We start from the raw sequence: 21,973 nt of genomic DNA, 5'->3' as shown, positions 1-21,973 counted from the left end.
GTGTCAGCTTTGTAATTGTTTCAATTAAGGGTTTTTATCTTTAAGCAAGGCAAATCATTTTCTGTTAATGGAAAAAAGCGCCCACTCTTTCATAACCAGCTTAGTCCTGTAATGCATGGTGTTTGTGTAACCCTGATACAGTCATCTTTAATATAAATAGGCCTACAGTATCATATGCCTTCAATAGAAACTCATAATGCATAGTGAAACTATTGGGCATAAAACATTAGACATTCTGAGTTACAAACGCGTAATGGATGATTGATCGGTTATTTCAAAGAACAAAATATATATTGCAATGCCCTATGCCCATTCATTCTTCTCTTTCATACTCTCAATTAGACAGATCAATTAATGTTATATTGAATAGGGCTACATATCAACTTGCTTCGTAGAGGATGATAATAAGAGAGGGGGACATTACAGCATCCTCAGCCTCTGTTACGACCGTATTTTCCGCTAGACAGCGCTTGTATGATGGAGGCGTGAACAGCGACAAAGAGGCGAGGGAGATACAGTGAACGTGCATCTGATGAGGATTAAAAAAGCCTGCAAGCGCTAGTGTGACTCAGTGGGTTGGTCTGAAGGAAAATACATGGACTGCACAGTGCGACTGGGAAATACACCCACAGATGCCAGTGAATGCGTCCTCTATTGGATGGTTGGAGGCTGGCTGTACTGATCAGTTGATACTAGGCTGGAGATGAATTGGCGAGAGGGTCGCAGATGGTTCCACCAGAATCATGCAGTGTTGGCAGCAGCCGACGTGAATGACAAATAAAGGAGATATTCGCGATATTCGAGCGAACAACGCAAGCACCAAGCGCAGAGGATTGTGTAGAAATCTATCGGACTTGAATCAAGCCACGCATAACGTCGCCTCGGATCCGATGGACCTCCCTCACCGTTGTTAGAAAACACACAAACGGATTATAGAACAAACATTGGTGAATTTGGTGAATGTAATAGATTGAAGTGTTAAAGCGTTTATTTTGTCAGGCGAGACCTGAAAAACTTCCTCAATGGCTCTGGTCATGGAGCCTGTGAGCAAGTGGAGTTCGAGTCAAGTGGTGGACTGGATGAAAGGTACGCCACGGTTTGAAGATAGATGTACATTAGCTGTTGGCAACCAACCTGCACACAAAATGCAGTGAAATATATCTTCTCTGGACTCAAGTATAACGGCACTAAATGCGCCCACTCCGATCAATAAACAGTGCGAGGCTAGAGCCATCACTGGTGATTGGGGGAAAGAAAAACACCTGCTGAACCTCCGTATATGTAGGAAATTATATAATGGCAACATATTGATATTTTATTATATTCTATTATTCTATTCAATGTGGTATCTCTATACCACAAATGGAATTACATTTTCAGTAGAAATGTGGGGTGTGGAATTGGCAGTGATATAGATTTGGACCTGAGAGAATCTCAAAGCACTGAAGGATGAGTTGGTTCAGTGGTTCAGTGGTTCAGTTCAGTTGGTTCAGTACAGTTTTTGCCTTTTAAATGGCCGATCAGAAGGGTCTGAATATTTCCATTATGGGATTAATGATCCACTGAAATTAAGGCATTGGGGTGAATTTGACTCTGAAGTGAAAAAGTATTTATAGTAATGTAGACCTGTAGCTATTTGAAGTGTAGCATGTTAGACACTAATATATGTAAAATGACTTTAATTTCTGTGGAGGTTAGTTATAGGGAATGTAAAAGATGGACTTTGTAGAGAATATATTACTAATAGCTATTACATTCCTCTGGAGTGGATCTAGTGCATATGCTAAATATATCGATTATTTATTATTTCACATCTGCAATACAGCGTGTGATAATGCAGTAATAATTATATCTTGAGTGAAGAAGAGAAGACAGATGATTCTTACAGTATGTGGTGCCGGTTCAGGTGATTCCTATGAGAGATGTAGTGTGTGTGAGGTCATGGATCAAGGCTGGAGGTAGGCCCATGTTGTTTTGGAGAGATGCTTAACCAGATGGTGGTAAATCCCCATGTGCTGCTGAGCCACTGTGGATTGATGGAACAGCAGTTGATAAGACTATCTTTAACACACACACACACACACACACACACACACACACACACACACACACACACACACACACACACACACACACACACACACACACACACACACACACACAAACACACACACACACACACACTTTCCATTTGAGAGAGAGAACATGTTTTCTGTTCATTCTATGGTTATTGTTTACATAGATTGTGTGTTACTGTCATGTGTTTCGTGTGTATCTCATGCCTGTGTACCTCTGTGTTGATATGTATCATTATTACTGTGTAAGGTGTTGGTTGTCTGTGCTGAGCAGGGTACTTATGTGAATGAGTATACCCTCGCAGTGATGCTCAAACTAATGTGTTAATTTACTTATTCATGCCTCCACACTGCCTCAACACACGCTCATTCACAGACGCAGTCGCGCTCCAAACATACACAGGAGCTTGGCTGGCTGAGTCAGACATACTACTGACTGACTACTGGGATTAGACACAAAGCAGTTTACAAGTTCTGTAAAATAGTACATATTAGTGTAGGTGTCTGTGTGTGTGTGCTTATGTGTGTGTGAGAGAGAGTGTTTGCTTGGAAAGACTAGTGGAATCGGAGGATTATAGGGATGTAATGGAAGAGGAAGTGGGAATGGCAGAGGAGAGAGTAAAATGATAATAATGAGGAGATTCAGAGCTGATGGAGAGAAGAGAAAGAGATTGTATATTGGAAGAGATGGAGAGGAGATGAGGAAGGGAAGACATTTCAGAGGGAGGGCCCTATGGTAGCCGAGCCACATCTGATGACTAGAGCTGAGACAGGTTCTAGGCGCAAAGCCTATAGTAATGTTGATGTAAAGTGAGGGATGGAGGAATGGAGGGAGCCACATTCACAGAGAGAATGAAAGGAAATGGAGTTTGTGTAATCTTGTCTCAGATCCATTCTTATACTCCCAGTCCCAAGAGCCCACGGCATCTCCGTCTCATCATTACCATTCAGAGGTTCCATTATTAGCATACAGCTCAGTGATGTCCTGAGGCCAAATAGGAGCACCCAGTGACCTTCCCATAATGCCACTCTCTGCATCCTCCTGGTGTTTCCTGTGTCCAAGCCTCTCTACCCTCTCAGCACCGACAAAGGCCTCTCCACAGAAAAACCCCTCCACTTATGGAAAATATATGGAGCCTTTAAATTAAGGGCGAACTGTGCTTATTTACAGATATATTGCAGTTTAAACAGCTGCAAATACTCGGTTCATGTTCAAGCTAAGTGTTTTATGAAAAGAGAAACAGTTTCATAAATTATAAATTATTTTCACACAAAACACCTGCCATACATTTGTGCTAAAGGCGATTAGTAAGATGATCATGAATCTAGCTAAGCTGAAATGCACTGTCCAAGTAGAATCATGTTAAAAAAGACCAATCTCCTCACTTGGGTTGCATATCATGCATATTTGATGTTTGAATATTATGTGCCATATGTTGGGTATGGGAGTGTATGTATAGCCTAGAGTATGTGTGTGCACATTTACACCATGTTTCTTGGGTTGAGTGTGTTTATCGTCTTCATTTATTTTTATTTAACTAGGCAAGCCAGTTAAGAACAAATTCTTATTTACAATGACAGCCTACCCCGGCCAAACCCTAACCTGACAACACTGGACCAATTGTGCACCACCCTATACGACTCCCAATCACTGCCGGTTGTGATACAGCCTGGAATCAAACCAGGGTCTGTAGTGACACCTCTAGCCCTGAGATGCAGTGCCTTAGACAACTGCGCCACTCGGGAGCAGGTGAGCAACTAGGGTTAAGTGCCTTGCTCAAGGTCACATCAACATATTTTTCACCGAGTCAGCTCAGGGATTCAAACCAAGCTCGGGGATTCGAACCAGCAACCTTCCGATTACTAGTCCAACGCTCTTAACCGCCCTGTCAAACTTTGTGTGTGTGTGTGTGTTTTGATCTGAATGACTGGCACCCTGCCCATGTCTCTTGACAGTGATAAAATATGTAGATTAACATAGTGCCCCCTCCCCTAGAAAGCCAACTCAATAATGTATCACAACACTAAACAGAATTTACTCACCGCAGCCTCAATTACTAGTGGATTAATAGTCTCTTAATCAGATCTCTCATTTCATCTCTCTCTGTGTCTCTTTGTGTGCTCTTCCCAGTCTGGGTGGCTGTCTGTCTCCTCCATTGATCTCATCACAAAAATAGCTCTGTTTGTTAACAGGAGGCCAGGTCCGTTGATTAAGGGGGGATTTCTGGGGTAAAGCTATAGGCTAGTTTGTTATGGAGGGGTTGCTCTGCCCATTTAGATGGACAAAGCCCATCTCTGAATTGAGGTGTAATATACATGTTTAAAGGACAAATACGTGTTTGTCCTTTAGAATGGATCATCTGTGTGTTTATATATGGGGATAGCCCTGTTATCTGGAGAGAGCATTCATACTTTAGACAATGTCCCTGCTTGTTTTGGTGGGGAGAAGTTAGAGGGGTCTTTTCTGTATCCATAATGTTTCACTTACATGTTTACTTACAGTATTGTCGTCTTGCAGCAGACTGTACTCCAAACCCCACTGCATGGTTTCTATAGCAACATGGGATTTTTTTCATTGACAAGTGGGTCTCCATTAACTTGGTAAAGAGGCTGATTTGTTAAGCCCTTAAATTGTGTACAAAGCCATAGAACTCTCTTCTTGCAGCTTCTCCATCATTTAGCTGCCAGCTGAACTTGAGCTGAATCCTTCATTAGGTCTAGGCCCAAGAAGACATCGAGATTAAATCAAAAGGAGGGCTCCACAGCCTTCTTTGTGGGAGGCTGACCAAGGGAGGAGAAGGATAAAAAGAGTGTGGGAGAGTGGATGAGGGAGAGAGGAAGAAACACTGAGACCGAGAGATGAGGGAAATGGAGCTGCTGTGCTCTGGAACAAAACACAGACAACCTGACTGGTTCTGCTTTCTCTCCACTTCCTTCTTGTCTGTTGTATGTAAAGGTGTGTATGAATGTGTTTACATGGATGTTTGTGTGTTTATATGTTTCTCTGTATCATAGCCAATGTAAGGAATAATGGCTGCCATGACTAGTGCTGTGGGGGTCATTACATTTTGTCAGCCGGTGACTGTCAAGCAAATAACAGTCGGTGTCATGGTAATTGACCGTTAATTAACATAAACACATTTAGCATCCATGTGATATAGTCTACACCTTCACAATAAATCCACTATTTATTTTAGACAGGTCTAAAGAAGCATGATATGAAGAAAACATAGTCTATTTCAGAAGAACAGAATAGCATACTCTGAGTTGTTAGGTCCTGATGTGGCTATGACAAATAGCTGTGGACTACAGTAGTTCATTTAGCAGACAATATTTGCTTATAATTCTGTGGCATTATTTTATATTATTTTATAGTATGTAGAATATAATCGAACAAAGTGCGCATAAGCGGCTATTCTGTGTAGAGCGGTTAACAAAGAAATATGTACTCCTATATTCTTAATTTAGAGTTATTAATGTAACTTTAGTTGTTCTACAAACGTTGGGCTATATGTTTTGATTTTTAATACATTGTAAGGATGCATGATGAGATTCTAATGATGATTTGAAAAAAGTCGCTTAAAAGGCATGAGCTCTGCTTTGTTTTTTTGCGCAGGCTGTAAACACTTCAATAGTCTCTCATTCACAATTTGACAAGCACTTGATAATGCCTCGAATTTCACGGCAGCATCCCCTTTGTGGCCGTAATGCACCCTAAACAAATCCATGCCTTTTGCGGCCCGGAGTGCTGTGTTGTGCCGTTCTCCCTGAGAGTGCTGCACAATCCGAAGCGTCTCTCACTCGCATGGCTCTCCGTCACCTGATCGGGTCTTTCTCACAGGCTACAAGTCAGACACATCCGGGAGGCAACTGCGCGCGTCCTTATCCAATTCCGAGGTGCATATTGAAGATATTGGAAGAACTGTTCACATTTACTTTTTGTCAGCCAACAAGATGAGTAGGCCTAACGAACAGCAAAAGCAATAGCCTATGTCAATCTACTATCCCCCATAGTACAAAAGTCGACCTATTATATTCTGTGTGAGAATTAAATATTCTAAACATAGTCTGGGACAGTTGTGAGATGCAATAGATCTCAAATTAATACAACCACTAGCGTCAAAAAAACGTTTTTTGTACAATGTGACTGACGCAACAGATCAGAACGTTTAGCTTAAAATGTTGATAAACTATTAGTCTATTTCTTCGCATTATAAACGCAGCAAATCTCACATGGTAGTAGGCTATAACCTGAATGTGCCATTAGGGAAAACACCATTATCAAAAGTGACCGCAAATGCAATTATGCATGTCATGCTTTTATTATAAAGGTGCATGTTTAATGGTGAAAAGTATTTTTCCCAAACTTGAAACTCACGCGCTGCTTATGTATGCCAGTTAGGCGCTACACCCCCTGTAAAGCAGATTAATGTTCTTGATTTTAAGTTATTTGGCCACTTTAGTGGCCTAGCCCATAGGCCTAAAACATGTAGGCCTATGGGCTAGGCTACAAGAGGTGTGCGACTATAATTTAAAATAAATCGTAAAAAAAGGCATTGTTTCTTATGCTGGGCATCATTCACAAATGATAATATATAATTCAAGTGATAGGCTAGACTTATCACCAATCAGACTTCCTGATTTAATCTTGTTTTTAAACATGCTAAATAATATATGTGTGACATTTGTTTTGATTTATAATGGACCATTATCATGCACCTGTATCGAAACGGGCAGTGGAAAAAATACATGTAATCTATGCATTTAAATAGCGAATGGAGGAAGCTTTTCCCCGTGGATTATTTTATTATTTATTTTATTTTATTATTTTCATGCCAGCCAGGTAGGCTATAGTCATGTGGTAAATATAAGCAATGTGCTTAATATTAGGAAAGTTGAGAAATAAAAACAGTTGGCCTAGCCAATAGAAAGTTGATGGGTTCCCCATCTTTTTATTAGCAGCCATCACTATGTTTCTCCCACAAATGCATAGCCTATAGAAATGTTGCACAACATGAGCTCATGGGCTCTCATGAAGTGTTTGATTAGATTTTCAATAACATTTGCATTGATGTCAGAGTGATTAGAGGGACAATAGAGTGCTGAGTACCAAGCCGTTAGCATGTTTGGTAGGCTACCAATGACCGGCAACAGTATGAACTTGGAGAAGCCTAATTACTGTGACAAAACCTTAATGTGGAATTTGACTGCCTTCATGACTCGTGACCGCTGGTGTGGTAGTAATATGTTCACCGCAACAGCCGTGAACATCAGGCTGTGCCATGTAGGTCTGCCCCTATTTAGTCCTTGAGATGAGATCCATGGTGTGTGTGTGTGGGTGTGTGGTGTGTGTGTGTGTGTGTGTGTGTGTGTGTGTGTGTGTGTGTGTGTGTGTGTGTGTGTGTGTGTGTGTGAGTGTGAGTGTGAGTGTGTATAACAACACTGTGTGTCTGTGTGTGCGAAAGTAGTGTGTGTAAGCTAAGTAGGTCTGTCCCTATTTGACACAACTGTCCTTGAGATGAAGTACCAGTGACTCTCTCAATACGGAAGTGGTCAGATGATACGGATGCTACGCTACAGGACTGTTTTGATAGCACAGACTGGAATAAGTCTGTAATACCAACATGTTTCCAGCATGTTGGTATTACAGTCCCTGTGCCCAATAACACCAAGGTATCCTGCCTAAATGACTACCGACCCGTAGTACTCACGTCTGTCGTCATGAAGTGCTTTGAAAGGCTGATCATGGCTCACATCAACACCATTATCCCAGAAACCCTAGACCCACTCCAATTTACATACCGCCCCAACAGATCCACAGATGACGCAATCTCTATTGCATTCCACACTGCCCTTTCCCACCTGGACAAAAGGAACACCTACGTGAGAATGCTATTCATTGACTACAGCTCAGCATTCAACACCATAGTACCCTCAAAGCTCATCACTAAGCCAAGGACCCTGGGACTAAACACCTCCCTCTACAACTGGATCCTGGACTTCCTGACGGGCTGCCCCCAGGTGCTAAGGGTAGGTAACAACACATCTGCCCTGCTGATTCTCAACACAGGGGCCCCTCAGGGGTGCGTGCTCAGTCCCCTCCTGTACTCCCTGTTCACCCATGACTGCATGGCCAGGCACGACTCCAACACCATCATTAAGTTTGCCGACGACACAAAAGTGGTAGGCCTGATTACCAACAACGATGAGACAGCCTATAGGGAGGAGGTCAGAGACCTGACAGTGTGGTGCCAGGATAACAACCTCTCCTTCAACGCGATCAAGACAAAGGAGATGATCGTTGACTACAGGAAAAGGAGGGCCGAGCACACCCCTATTCTCATCGATGGGGCTGTAGTGGAGCAGATTGAGAGCTTCAAGTTCCTTGGTATCCACATCACCAACAAACTATCATGGTCCAAACACACCAAGACAGTCGTGAAGAGGGCAGGAGAACACCTATTCCCCCTCAGGAGACTGAAAAGTTTTGGCATGGGTCCTCAGATCCTCAAAAAGTTCTACAGCTGCACCATCGAGAGCATTCTGACTGGTTGCATCACCGCCCGGTGTCAGAGGAAGGCCCAAAAAATTGCCAAAGACTCCACCCACCCTAGTCATAGACTGTTCTCTCTACTACTTCATGGCAAGTGGTACCAGAGCTCCAAGTCTAGATCCAAAAGGCTTCTTAACTTCTATGGGCAACGTGGGACGCTAGCGTCCCACCCGTGGTACACACTATCAACAGCCAGTGAAATATCAGAGCGCCAAATTTGAAAACAACAAAATGTCATAATTCAAATTTCTCAAACATACAACTATTTTACACCATTTGAAAGATAAACATCTCCTTAATCTAACCACGTTGTCCGATTTCAAAAAGGCTTTACGGCGAAAGCATAAAGTTAGATTATGTTAGGACAGTACATAGACAAAACATTACACACAGCCATTTTCAATGCAAGAACAGGCGTCACTAAAAGCAGAAAACCAGCTAAAATTATGCACTAACCTTTGACAATCTTCATCAGATGACACTCCTAGGACATTATGTTAGACAATACATGCATTTTGTGTTCTATCAAGTTCATATTTATATCCAAAAACAGCATTTTACAATGGCGGTGATGTTCAGAAAATATTTTGTCTCCAAAAATTCCGGTGAATCAGCACAACAAATTACAAAATTACTCATTAGAAACGTTGATAAAATATTAAACTGTTATTCAAAGATTTATAGATTAACATCTCCTGAATGCAATCGCGTTGACAGATTTCAAAATAACTTGGGAGAGCACACTTTGCAATAATCTGAGTACTGTGCTCAGAAAAAAACAGCAGGCAATTATAGACACCGGCCATCTTGGAGTCATCTAAACGCATAAATAGCATTATAAATATTCACTTACCTTTAATATTCTTCATCAGAAGGCACTTCCAGGAAGCCCAGGTCCACAATAAATGTTGTTTTGTTCGATAAAGTTCATAATTTATGTCCAAATAACTCCATGTTGTTTGCGCGTTCAGTAGGCTACTCAAAATGTAGGGCAGCCCAAATAAATGCTTCACAAAGTTCAAGTAACATACACATCTCAACATCAACTGTTCAGAGGAGACTTTGTGAATCAGGCCTTCATGGCCGAATTGCTGCAAAGGAACCACTACTGAAGGACACCAATAAGAAGAATAGACTTGCTTGTGCCAAGAAACACGAGAAATGGACATTAGACCGGTGGAAATTGGTCCTTTGGTCTGGAGTCCAAATTGTAGATTTTTGGTTCCAACGGCCGTGTCTTTGTGAGATGCGGTGTTGGTGAACGGATGATCTCTGTATGTGTATTTCCCACCGTAAAGCATGGAAGAGGAGGTGTTATGGTGTGGGGGTGCTTTGCTGGTGACACTGTCTGTGATTTATTTCGAATTCAAGGCACACTTAACCAGCATGATGTGTGTGTGTGTGTGTGCGTGTAACAGCACTGTGTGTCTGTAAGCAGTTTGTGTCAGTGCTGGAGAAATTGTGTGTGAGTGTTGAGTCCACACTTAGACAGACAGTGACTGATGGTGTTTGTACAGCTGTGAATTAAAGCTTTCAGAGAGGATCACTGAGATGGTGCCATCTCTGTTTTTGTATGCCAGTGGGATGGGAGGATCAATTTGAAAAGCTCCTCTATTCCTCCCCCAGGGAGGGAAGCATGGAAGAATGGGAGGATGATGCTTTGTGTCAATTGGGTTTAATGTGGGACTAAATGTTTATCATGACAGGCCTCTGTCAACTGTTGGTTATGAGTGGGCCGTATGTATGTAGTAAATGCTGTGAGTGTTTGAATGTCATGGTCTTAATAAATATATGACGTGTGTCGGTTCTGTTAATAATAGGAGGAAGGTTGTATGTAATGGTATGCGTAGGGGGAAAGGGTTGATTGTGTGTGGGTTGTATGTACCATTGTAATTTGTTGGACATCCATGGAGGTCTGTGTAACGTGGGTGATTAAAGCTTGCCTATGGTTGGCTAAGGCTGTGTATGTATGTCTGTTCAGCTGTGCCCAGAACAGCACTATGTTCAGCTCTGCCACGTGTGTTCATCTTTGAGATCTCTGTGTGTCAGTTTGTATTAAACCAAGCACTGGCACACACTCAAAGGCTACAGTTTCAAAGCCCAGAAATGAGAGACGCAGAGACACACACACACACACACACACACACACACACACACACACACACACACACACACACACACACACACACACACTTAGAGAGATAGAGAGTGAAAGAGGGGAGAGTGAGAAAGAGAGCGAGAAAGAGGGAGAGAGAGCGAGAGAGAGACAAGATGAAGCGATTGAGTCACTGTAAACCCCTCAGGACTGCAGAGCTGAACTGATAAGAGGGAGTTTCTTCACACAGCCCTGACCAGATAACATAACATCTTCACACACAATATTTAGACTGATGTCTGGAAGGGACTGAGGTTGTTGGGGCTTACATCTGAAACACATTGCCTGCATTGGCCTTAGTTGGTCATAATAACCTGCATGGATGGATGGAGTTGATACAAAGACTATTGTAACTTGAATAGTATTATATTGTCTCTCAAAGTTATATGCTATTACAGTTCCTTACCAGAAATATTTTTAAATGAAACATCAATAGATGTATATGAGGTAGTAGCAGACAGGAGCAGAGAGGAGTGAGCCAGAACAAATCCATTTATCGAATGAATATTTCCCTTTGTAATTAGTTTTCACCGCGTCATCTCGTCTCCTCTCTCTCCAGGGCTGGATGACTGTCTGCAGCAGTACATTAAGACGTTTGAGAGGGAGAAGGTGGGAGGAGACCAGCTGCTTCGTATCACCCACCAGGAGCTGGAGGACCTGGGAGTGTCCCGTATCGGACACCAGGAGCTCATCCTGGAGGCTGTGGATCTACTCTGTGCTCTGGTGAGTAGCCATGATGGAGTCAGGGGGTGCTGGTCAGGGATTAGGGCTGTGTCCTGGTGAGTCCTCCATCCCCTTCATTCAGTCATGTATTCCTCTCTAGAGTCACCACCAGGCTGTGTGGAGTCATGAATCATACAGAGAATCTATGATTTACACAGAGATTCAATGACTCATCCAGAGGATCCATGAACCCCCTAAAGAGTGTGAATCAAGTCAGAAAGTCAGAGAACCATCCAGAGACTCACCAACTGAAGTAGCTGTTTAGTCCAAGCCTAGGCTTAATCTGTGTCTAGGAAGTCAGGCTTTGGTGTTTAATCTGTTTTTCTTAAAAAAATGTGGACATAGTGAAGACCCCTTTTATAGAGGTCAAACAGGCAGCTGGTGGGGATAGTGCTTATCTGTAAGAGTCTTTACAGCTTAGGAGTGCAGTGCTAGGATATGTTGAAGCATTTTTGCTCTGACAGCATTTCAGACTCTTGTTCAATCTTGTATGTTTTGTTTTGCCTGACGTCTGTGTCAATCTTAGGACATATCATTTTATAATCCCCTTAGGTAGCATTTTCTTTCTGATTATTGATAATTAGTAGTTGCCACCTTCACAGCTGGGTAAACTTCTGATTTAGGCTGATAGTGTTGTATTAGACCAGGTAATTTCCCTGTTTGTCAGTTAACTTCCACTGGTCCTTCTGTATGATGGAGGGATAGTTACTCACTGTAATTGATTCCAGAGAAAATAAACACACACACATACTGTACAATCACACCACCCCACACACAGACACAAAACAATACACATCAGCTTCTAGGGTGGTTTTGGTGGGTGTGACACGTGGATGATAGAGAGTGATGACCAAGAGCATCGAACAGATAGAGAGAAAGAGGGGGAGAGAGAGGAAGAAAGAGAAGATAGAGAGTGCGAGCAGAGATTGAGTGGGTGAGATTAATGGGACTAAAGGGAAACGAGTGACGCGTAAAGAGGAGGTGGGATGGAGAGTGGGAAGGAGTGATGTAGAGAGAGAGGAGATAGAGAGGAGGGGACGGAGAGTTAGGAGACAGAGGTCACAGATGTTATCTGAAGCCCACTCATCCTCCATAGCCATATGGGTAAGCCTTGCCTTCACTCCCAAAGCCCCTTATGTAACTGGGATTTGGTTAAATCAGTCCGTCAGGCATGCTGTATTAAATATGATTACTCATCGGCCAGCCCCCATCCAAGAAACCCTGGTGTTGCAACTTTACTTTCATTAATCTGATGACTGTTATTTATCTAATCAACTAACTATGTAACAATTAACTAATTAGGATTTGGGGCACCACGAGAGCGGTTCTTTAAAGAGTAACCATCTCCCAAATTAAACTCTAAAGGTCTTTACCTATCACATCCATAAATAATCAACTTATTAATCATAGCCTCGTATCATATCATCATTCTGAACAGTCATAACCTCCTTGCATCTGCAAAAACCCGGGCCTTACTAATGATTCAGTACCACACAAATTGGTTGAATTATTTATTTACTAGCTAACTAAATGGTAACACAGGATAAACATACACAATACATTAGAAACAGGTCCCTAGCGACTGACAACAATATGGCTGCATGCTACAAAATCAAATCAAATCAAATGTATTTTTATATAGCCCTTCGTACATCAGCTGATATCTCAAAGTGCTGTACAGAAACCCAGCCTAAAACCCCAAACAGCAAGCAAAGCATGTGAAAGAAGCACGGTGGCTAGGAAAAACTCCCTAGGAAAAACTCCCTAGAAAGGCCAAAAACCTAGGAAGAAACCTAGAGAGGAACCAGGCTATGAGGGGTGGCCAGTCCTCTTCTGGCTGTGCAGGGTGGATATTATAACAGAACATGGTCAAGATGTTAAAATGTTCATAAATGACCAGCATGGTCAAATAATAATAATCATAGTAGTTGTCGAGGGTGCAACAAGCACGTCCGGTGTACAGGTCAGGGTTCCATAGCTGCAGGCAGAACAGTTGAAACTGGAGCAGCAGCACGGCCAGGTGGACTGGGGACAGCAAGGAGTCATCATACCAGGTAGTCCTGAGGCATGGTCCTAGGGCTCAGGTCCTCCGAGAGAAAGATAGAAAGAGAGAAAGAGAGAATTAGAGAGAGCATATTTAAATTCACACAGGACACCGGATAAGACAAGAGAAATACTCCAGATGTAACAGACTGACCCTAGCCCCCCGACACATAAACTACTGCAGCATAAATACTGGATGCTGAGACAGGAGGGATCAGAAGACACTGTGGCCCCATCCGATGATACCCCCGGACAGGGCCAAACAGGCAGGATATAACCCCACCCACTTTGCCAAAGCACAGCCCCCACACCACTAGAGGGATGTCTCCAACCACCAACTTACCGTCCTAAGACAAGGCCGAGTATAGCCCACAGCGATCTCCGCCATGGCACAACCCAAGGGGGGGCGCCAACCCAGACAGGAAGACCACGTCAGTGACTCAACCCACTCAAGTGACGCACCCCTCCCATGGACGGCATGGAAGAACACCAGTAAGCCAGTGACTCAGCCCCTGTAAAAGGGTTAGAGGCAGAGAATCCCAGTGGAAAGAGGGGAACCGGCAAGGCAGAGACAGCAAGGGGCGGTTCGTTGCTCCAGCCTTTCCGTTCACCTTCACACTCCTGGGCCAGACTATACTTAATCATAGGACCTACTGAAGAGATAAGTCTTCAGTAAAGACTTAAAGGTTGAGACTGAGTCTGCGTCTCTCACATTGGTAGGCAGACCATTCCATAAAAATGGAGCTCTATAAGAGAAAGCCCTACCTCCAGCCGTTTGCTTAGAAATTCTAGGGACAATTAGGAGGCCTGCGTCTTGTGACCGTAGCGTACGTGTAGGTATGTACGGCAGGACCAAATCGGAAAGATAGGTAGGAGCAAGCCCATGTAATGCTTTGTAGGTTAACAGTAAAACCTTGAAATCAGCCCTTGCCTTAACAGGAAGCCAGTGTAGGGAGGCTAGCACTGGAGTAATATGATCAAATTTTTTGGTTCTAGTCAGGATTCTGGCAGCCGTATTTAGCACTAACTGAAGTTTATTTAGTGCTTTATCCGGGTAGCCGGAAAGTAGAGCATTGCAGTAGTCCAGCCTAGAAGTAACAAAAGCATGGATTAATTTTTCTGCGTCATTTTTGGACAGAAAGTTTCTGATTTTTGCAATGTTACGTAGATGGAAAAAAGGCTGTCCTTGAAACAGTCTTGATATGTTCTTCAAAAGAGAGATCAGGGTCCAGAGTAACGCAGAGGTCCTTCACAGTTTTATTTGAGACGACTGTACAACCATCCAGATTAATTGTCAGATTCAACAGAAGATCTCTTTGTTTCTTGGGACCTAGAACAAGCATCTCTGTTTTGTCCGAGTTTAAAAGTAGAACGTTTGCAGCCATCCACTTCTTTATGTCTGAAACACAGGCTTCTAGCGAGGGCAATTTTGGGGCTTCACCATGTTTCATTGAAATGTACAGCTGTGTGTCGTCCGCATAGCAGTGAAATTTAACATTATGTTTTCGAATGACATCCCCAAGAGGTAAAATATATAGTGAAAACAATAGTGGTCCTAAAACGGAACCTTGAGGAACACCGAAATTTACAATTGATTTGTCAGAGGACAAACCATTCACAGAGACAAACTGATATCTTTCCAACAGATAGGATCTAAACCAGGCCAGAACTTGTCCATGTAGACCAATTTGGGTTTCCAATCTCTCCAAAAGAATGTGGTGATCGATGGTATCAAAAGCAGCACTAAGATCTAGGAGCACGAGGACAGATGCAGAGCCTCGGTCTGACATCATTAAAAGGTCATTTACCACCTTCACAAGTGCAGTCTCAGTGCTATGATGGGGTCTAAAACCTGACTGAAGCGTTTCGTATACATTGTTTGTCTTCAGGAAGGCAGTGAGTTGCTGTGCAACAGCTTTTTCTAAAATTTTTGAGAGGAATGGAAGATTCGATATAGGCCGATAGTTTTTTATAATTTCTGGATCAAGATTCGGCTTTTTCAAGAGAGGCTTTATTACTGCCACTTTTAGTGAGCTTGGTACACATCCGGTGGATAGAGAGCCGTTTATTATGTTCAACATAGGAGGGCCAAGCACAGGAAGCAGCTCTTTCAGTAGTTTAGTTGGAATAGGGTCCAGTATGCAGCTTGAGGGTTTGGAGGCCATGATTATTTTCATCATTGTGTCAAGAGATATAGTACTAAAACACTTTAGTATCTACCTTGATCCTAGGTCCTGGCAGAGTTGTATAGACTCAGGACAATGAAGCATTGGAGGAATACCCAGATTTAAAGAGGAGTCTGTAATTTGCTTTCTAATGATCATGATCTTTTCCTCAAAGAAATTCATAAATTTATTACTGCTGAAGTGAAAGCCATCCTCCATTTGCGAAGGCTGCTCTTTAGTTAGCTTTGCGACAGTATCAAAAAGACATTTCGGATTGTTCTTATTTTCCTCAATTAAGTTGGAAAAATAGGATGATCGAGCAGCAGTGAGGGCTCTTCTATACTGCATGGTACTGTCTTTCCAAGCTAGTCGGAAGACTTCCAGTTTGGTGTGGCGCCATTTCCGTTCCAATTTTCTGGAAGCTTGGTTCAGAGCTCGTGTATTTTCTGTATACCAGGGAGCTAGTTTCTTATGACAGATGTTTTTAGTTTTTAGGGGTGCAACTGCATCTAGGGTATTGCGCAAGGTTAAATTGAGTTCCTCGGTTAGGTGGTTAACTGATTTTTGTCCTCTGACGTCCTTGGGTAGGCAGAGGCAGTCTGGAAGGGCATCAAGGAATCTTTGGGTTGTCTGAGAATTTATAGCACGACTTTTAATGCTCCTTGGTTGGGGTCTGAGCAGATTATTTGTTGCGATTGCAAACGTAATAAAATGGTGGTCCGATAGTCCAGGATTATGAGGAAAAGCATTAAGATCCACAACATTTATTCCATGGGACAAAACTAGGTCCAGAGTATGACTGTGGCAGTGAGTAGGTCCAGAGACATGTTGGACAAAACCCACTGAGTCGATGATGGCTCCGAAAGCCTTTTGGAGTGGGTCTGTGGACTTTTCCATGTGAATGTTAAAGTCACCAAAAATTAGAATATTATCTGCTATGACTACAAGATCCGATAGGAATTCAGGGAACTCAGTGAGGAACACTGCATATGGCCCAGGAGGCCTGTAAACAGTAGCTATAAAAAGTGAGTGAGTAGGCTGCATAGATTTCATGACTAGAAGCTCAAAAGACGAAAACGTCATTGTTTTTGTTTTTGTAAATTGAAATTTTCTATCGTAAATGTTAGCAACACCTCCGCCTTTGCCGGATGCACGGGGGGTATGGTCACTATTGTAACCAGGGGGTGAGGCCTCATTTAACACAGTAAATTCATCTGGCTTAAGCCATGTTTCAGTCAGGCCAATCACATCAAGATTATTATCAGTGATTAGTTCATTGATTATAACTGCCTTGGAAGTGAGGGATCTAACATTAAGTAACCCAATTTTGAGATGTGAGGTATCACAATCTCTTTCAATAATGGCAGGAATGGAGGAGGTCTTTATACTAGTGAGATTGCTAAAGCGAACACCGCCATTTTTTATTTTGCCCAACCTAGATCGAGGCACAGACACGGTCTCAATGGGGAAAGCTGAGCTGACTACGCTGACTGTGCTAGTGGCAGACTCCACTAAGCTGGCAGGCTGGCAGGCTGGCTAACAGCCTGCTGCCTGGCCTGCACCCTATTTCATTGTGGAGCTAGAGGAGTTAGAGCCCTGTCTATGTTCGTAGATAAGATGAGAGCACCCCTCCAGCTAGGATGGAGTCCGTCACTCCTCAACAGGCCAGGCTTGGTCCTGTTTGTGGGTGAGTCCCAGAAAGAGGGCCAATTATCTACAAATTCTATCTTTTGGGAGGGGCAGAAAACAGTTTTCAACCAGCGATTGAGTTGTGAGACTCTGCTGTAGCGCTCATCACTCCCCCTAACTGGGAGGGGGCCAGAGACAATTAATCGATGCCGACACATCTTTCTAGCTGATTTACATGCTGAAGCTATGTTGCGCTTGGTGACCTCTGACTGTTTCATCCTAACATCGTTGGTGCCGACGTGGATAACAATATCTCTATACTCTCTACACTCGCCAGTTTTAGCTTTAGCCAGCACCGTCTTTAGATTAGCCTTAACGTCGGTAGCCCTGCCCCCTGGTAAACAGTGTATGATCGCTGGATGATTAGTTTTAAGTCTAATACTGCGGGTAATGGAGTCGCCAATGACTAGGGTTTTCAATTTGTCAGAGCTAATGGTGGGAGCTGTCGGCGTCTCAGACCCCACAACGGGAGGAGTAGAGACCAGAGAAGTCTCGGCCTCCGACTCCGACTCGCTTAATGGGGAGAACCGGTTGAAAGTTTCTGTCGGCTGAATAAGCGACACCGGTTGAGCATTCCTACAGCGTTTCCCTCCAGAAGCCATGAGAAAGATGTCCGGCTGCGGGGACCGTGCGAGGGGGTTTATACTAACGTTACTATCTGTACTTACTGGTGGCACAGACGCTGTTTCATCCTTTCCTACACTGAAATTACCCTTGCCTAACGATTGCGTCTGAAGCTGGGCTTGCAGCACAGCTATCCTTGCCGTAAGGCGATCGTTCTCCTGTATATTATAAGTACAACGACTGCAATTAGAAGGCATCATGTTAATGTTACTTAGCTTCGGCTGTTTGAAGTCCTGACGAACCATGTCCAGATAAAACCTCCGGGTTGAAAAAGTTGAATGAAAAAAGTTGAGTGAGGGAAAAATTTAAAATATACGGTAATGAAAAAGTAAAAAACCGTCAGGTAGCAAAGTAAGATCGGCAACAAAACGCACAGCAGCGTAAACAAGTCTGCAAGTTGTGACCGGAAACAGGACATGGAGAGGGCGAGAAGATAGGCTAGGCAGCCGTGTTCATGGTTCCCAGTGGAGTAATGGGAGTAGCGTACTACGATGGTTTGAAAAGAGTAGTAGAGTGGTCCCACTTAAGTTCACTTTTCTAGATACTTTACTTAGGACAGCTAGCAGTGATTGTCCGGGAGGTAACTTCATTGTCTCTACCTCGTGTTGAGATTCAGAGTTCAAACCACTTTAAACGTGAGCTGCAGCGCTATGTCTTTCAGGTCTAATATGTTAATTCTTAACTAATAATGTTATACAGTTCATTCAAAAGGGGCGGTTGCGTCAGGTTGACACGCTCTCTGACTTCACTCAAGGAGGCGGTGACTACTTACTGTGCACAGTTATAGAAACAATTTTCTCTTACAGTTTCTAAAATCACATCCCGCTCTTTGCAAAAATACTTTCATTATTTTTCATATAGCATACACAAGGCAGAGGATGGAAACTTCATTCATGTAGTGTGTATACTTTTCAAGTTACATTATTACCTTTATAACATTTTTAATGACATCACAAATGACATTAGTGTTCTTTTAGGTCACCTCTGACCACTCCCCACGTTCAATGTTAGAAATATTGTTCCAGTAGTTACTTTTGAACGTGTTAGAGTTGGGCTGGAGAAGTCTTCATTAAAAAAAGCACACTCCTTGGGTGAATTTGGAGAGGGATGTCTGAGTGTTCTGTCCTTGATTTACAACAGGACGTGAGGTGCCAACCCCCACTTACAGGTGAGAGGGGGTCTGCTTTATGTTATTTATTGCAAAGCTGATCTGACCTATTTGGATCCTCACAGGACAGTCATGACACTGGCATGACAGAAGCCCACAGACCTCCACGTGCATAGGGGGCATTGTGGGTAGTGCATAATGAGTGTTCTGGTTTCCCCACACATGCGAGGTGACAGCTGGAGGGAGAGGGGGTTGTGTCTGATGGATCACTGGTTCTGTAAGATCCTCACATGTTGGTCGAACAGCGAGGCAGGTGTAAGCAGGCGGGCAGGACTCCCTATACGACTGATAGTACGACTGCCAGTACGACTGACTTTTTATTTACCACACTTTTAATCCCTGTACTTTCACTGCCTGCATGGAAATAAACGTTACAGTAAATTATTTGTTTATGCCACATTCACCTCCTGTGAACAGTACTTACGCACAAGGGAGCATTTTTATGATTACCGTAGACTTGTTTATCTCATCAATATTATCATATAATATATTTACAACTCTTGGGGAAGGTAGTAGCCTTTCATTTTCTCTTTTAGTTGCCTTCACATGTACAGGATGTGACTCACTGGTTAGTGTGCACTCGTTCTTCACACACTATAGTGAAGATCTCCTTTAGTGAAATGCACCTGTGGCAGTCGACTTCCTGTAATTGTGTATAATATTGGCTGTGACATTGCTGTTGTTTGTTTGGAATTTATATCTACAAGGTAAAACCCCTTGAGACCCGTTGAGACACAACATCACCTCTTTCTGAGGGTTCTGTAGAAACATAAAACAACAGAAAGCATCAACAATCCCATGTACAATAACAATAGCATCCCGGTAGTAAATTATAACGACAACAAGAATCAACCAAAACAAAACAAATCATGTTCCCTCTCCTCTCTCTCTTTCTCACTCAGAACTACGGTTTGGAGACAGAGAATCTGAAGACTCTATCCCATAAGCTTAATGCCTCAGCCAAGAACCTGCAGAACTTCATCACAGGGCGACGTCGCAGTGGTCACTATGACGGCCGTGCCGCCCGCAAGCTGCCCAATGACTTCCTCACCTCTGTGGTGGACCTCATCGCTGCAGCCAAGAGCCTGCTGGCATGGCTGGATAGGTGAGATTTGCAATGAGCTACAGTACACACACAATCACACACATACATGCTCAGGCACACTCTATTCTACCCAGACTATTTTCATAGGTTGCTTTTCAAATCACACACTTCTCTATGTAGTGCACTACTTTTGCCTCAACCCATAGGGTGTGTCGTGTCTCTGACTTCTTTAATATGACATGCTATTTTATCAAATCGATTACCTAACATTTAATTGATTACGTGATTGAATTAAATCATGCAACAATTAACTCATTAATAACCTGGGGCACCACGGAAGTATTAGTTTATATAGAGCGGCTATCTCCCGAATCCACTCTTAAAGATCTTTTATATCAATAGCAGTCAATCAGTCATTAATTATTCTTTACCTAATATCAGTCTCATTTACATTTACATTTAAGTCATTTAGCAGACGCTCTTATCCAGAGCGACTTACAAATCTGAACGTCGTAAAATTCTTGGTTATCTGCACGAACCCAGCCTTTACTTATGAATCATCCATACACAAATTGGCTCAATTATTTACTTACTAACTAATTGAACAATTACAGAATATACAATACATAATAACATTAAACAGTAAATTCCGTCCCTAGTGGACTAAACAAAAACAGTTTGGTTATACCATGATAGATTCAGAGAGAACAGAAGGGAGTTTTGGAAGGAAGACCAAGGAACATGAGTCTCTATTGGACCTGGAAAGCTATCCTCACATAAATACATATGCCACTAACGATTGCTTATTCGGAAAAGCAATGCATTGTATTTACGTGAAGCTGGCTTCGATAGTTGAGCTGGTGAGGCTCTGGTTTGCCCAGTCGATGTCGCCATTGTCCTTTGTAGATTCTTCCGGGTTGTTGTGTGAGAGGTACACATGATCTGAAAGGTTCATCTCACTGTTGAGATTCTTCCGCGTCGGTCAGTGTTCTCGTATTAGATTTGCTACCTTTCCAGCTATAGTCTGTTAGGCTGTAATCTAGGACTCACTTCTTCTTGAGTGATCAATAGTTCAGAGTTCATACCATTTCACGTGTGGAGCAAGCTCTCTCGTTTCCTGGCCTGTATACTGTAGTTGAAATTAGCCCTTTCAACGTGGAGGACAAGACCTCCCATTATTTGGAACTAAGGTGACTTTTCGTCATAGGGGCTTTTATAGAAATGTAGAGAAGGGGTTGGTTCAACATTTCCAACCAACTTGGGCGTGGCCACTGAGTGAGCATCAGTTTACTTATGAAAACAATTCTCTAATTTAGAAGACAAAATATCACATTACATCATTTCACAAATAGTTTCATCTTTACTCATTCATTTTCTACAATAATTAGATGCAAGCCTCATAACTGAGGAACCTGTATAAACAGAGTTAACCTGTTAGGGCTAGGGGGCAGTATTGACACGGCTGGATAAAAAACGTACCCGATTTAATCTGGTTACTACTCCTGCCCAGTAACTAGAATATGCATATAATTATTGGCTTTGGATGGAAAACACCCTAACGTTTCTAAAACTGTTTGAATGGTGTCTGTGAGTATAACAGAACTCATATGGCAGGCCAAAACCTGAGAAGATTTCAAGCAGGAAGTGGCCTGTCTGAGAAGTAGTGTTTCATCTTGGCTCTTTTTATTGAAGACTCAGGATCTGTGCAATAACGTGACACTTCCTACGGCTTC

The 21,973-nt window shown here is 42.8% G+C and overlaps 1 protein-coding gene across 1 annotated transcript in view; it reads left to right on the top strand.

Moving 5' to 3' along the window:
• The first annotated feature begins 543 nt into the window (after window positions 1–543).
• Window positions 544–21,973, top strand: part of LOC106567868 (connector enhancer of kinase suppressor of ras 2) — a 44,901-nt gene continuing 23,471 nt past the window's right edge. Inside the window, exons 1-3 of the mRNA XM_082960397.1 lie at window positions 544–1,086; window positions 11,343–11,506; window positions 20,098–20,300. Of these exons, the coding sequence (XP_082816523.1) occupies window positions 1,023–1,086; window positions 11,343–11,506; window positions 20,098–20,300 (431 nt within the window). The 5' untranslated portion in view covers window positions 544–1,022. The remainder of the gene's footprint in view (window positions 1,087–11,342; window positions 11,507–20,097; window positions 20,301–21,973) is intronic.

This window comes from Salmo salar, chromosome 13 (genome assembly GCF_965601325.2).
Source record: "Salmo salar chromosome 13, fSalSal1, whole genome shotgun sequence".
Classification (NCBI taxonomy): Eukaryota; Metazoa; Chordata; class Actinopteri; order Salmoniformes; family Salmonidae; genus Salmo; species Salmo salar.
Note: the sequence above shows the minus strand (reverse complement) of the source record. Positions and strands in the feature narration are given on the sequence as shown.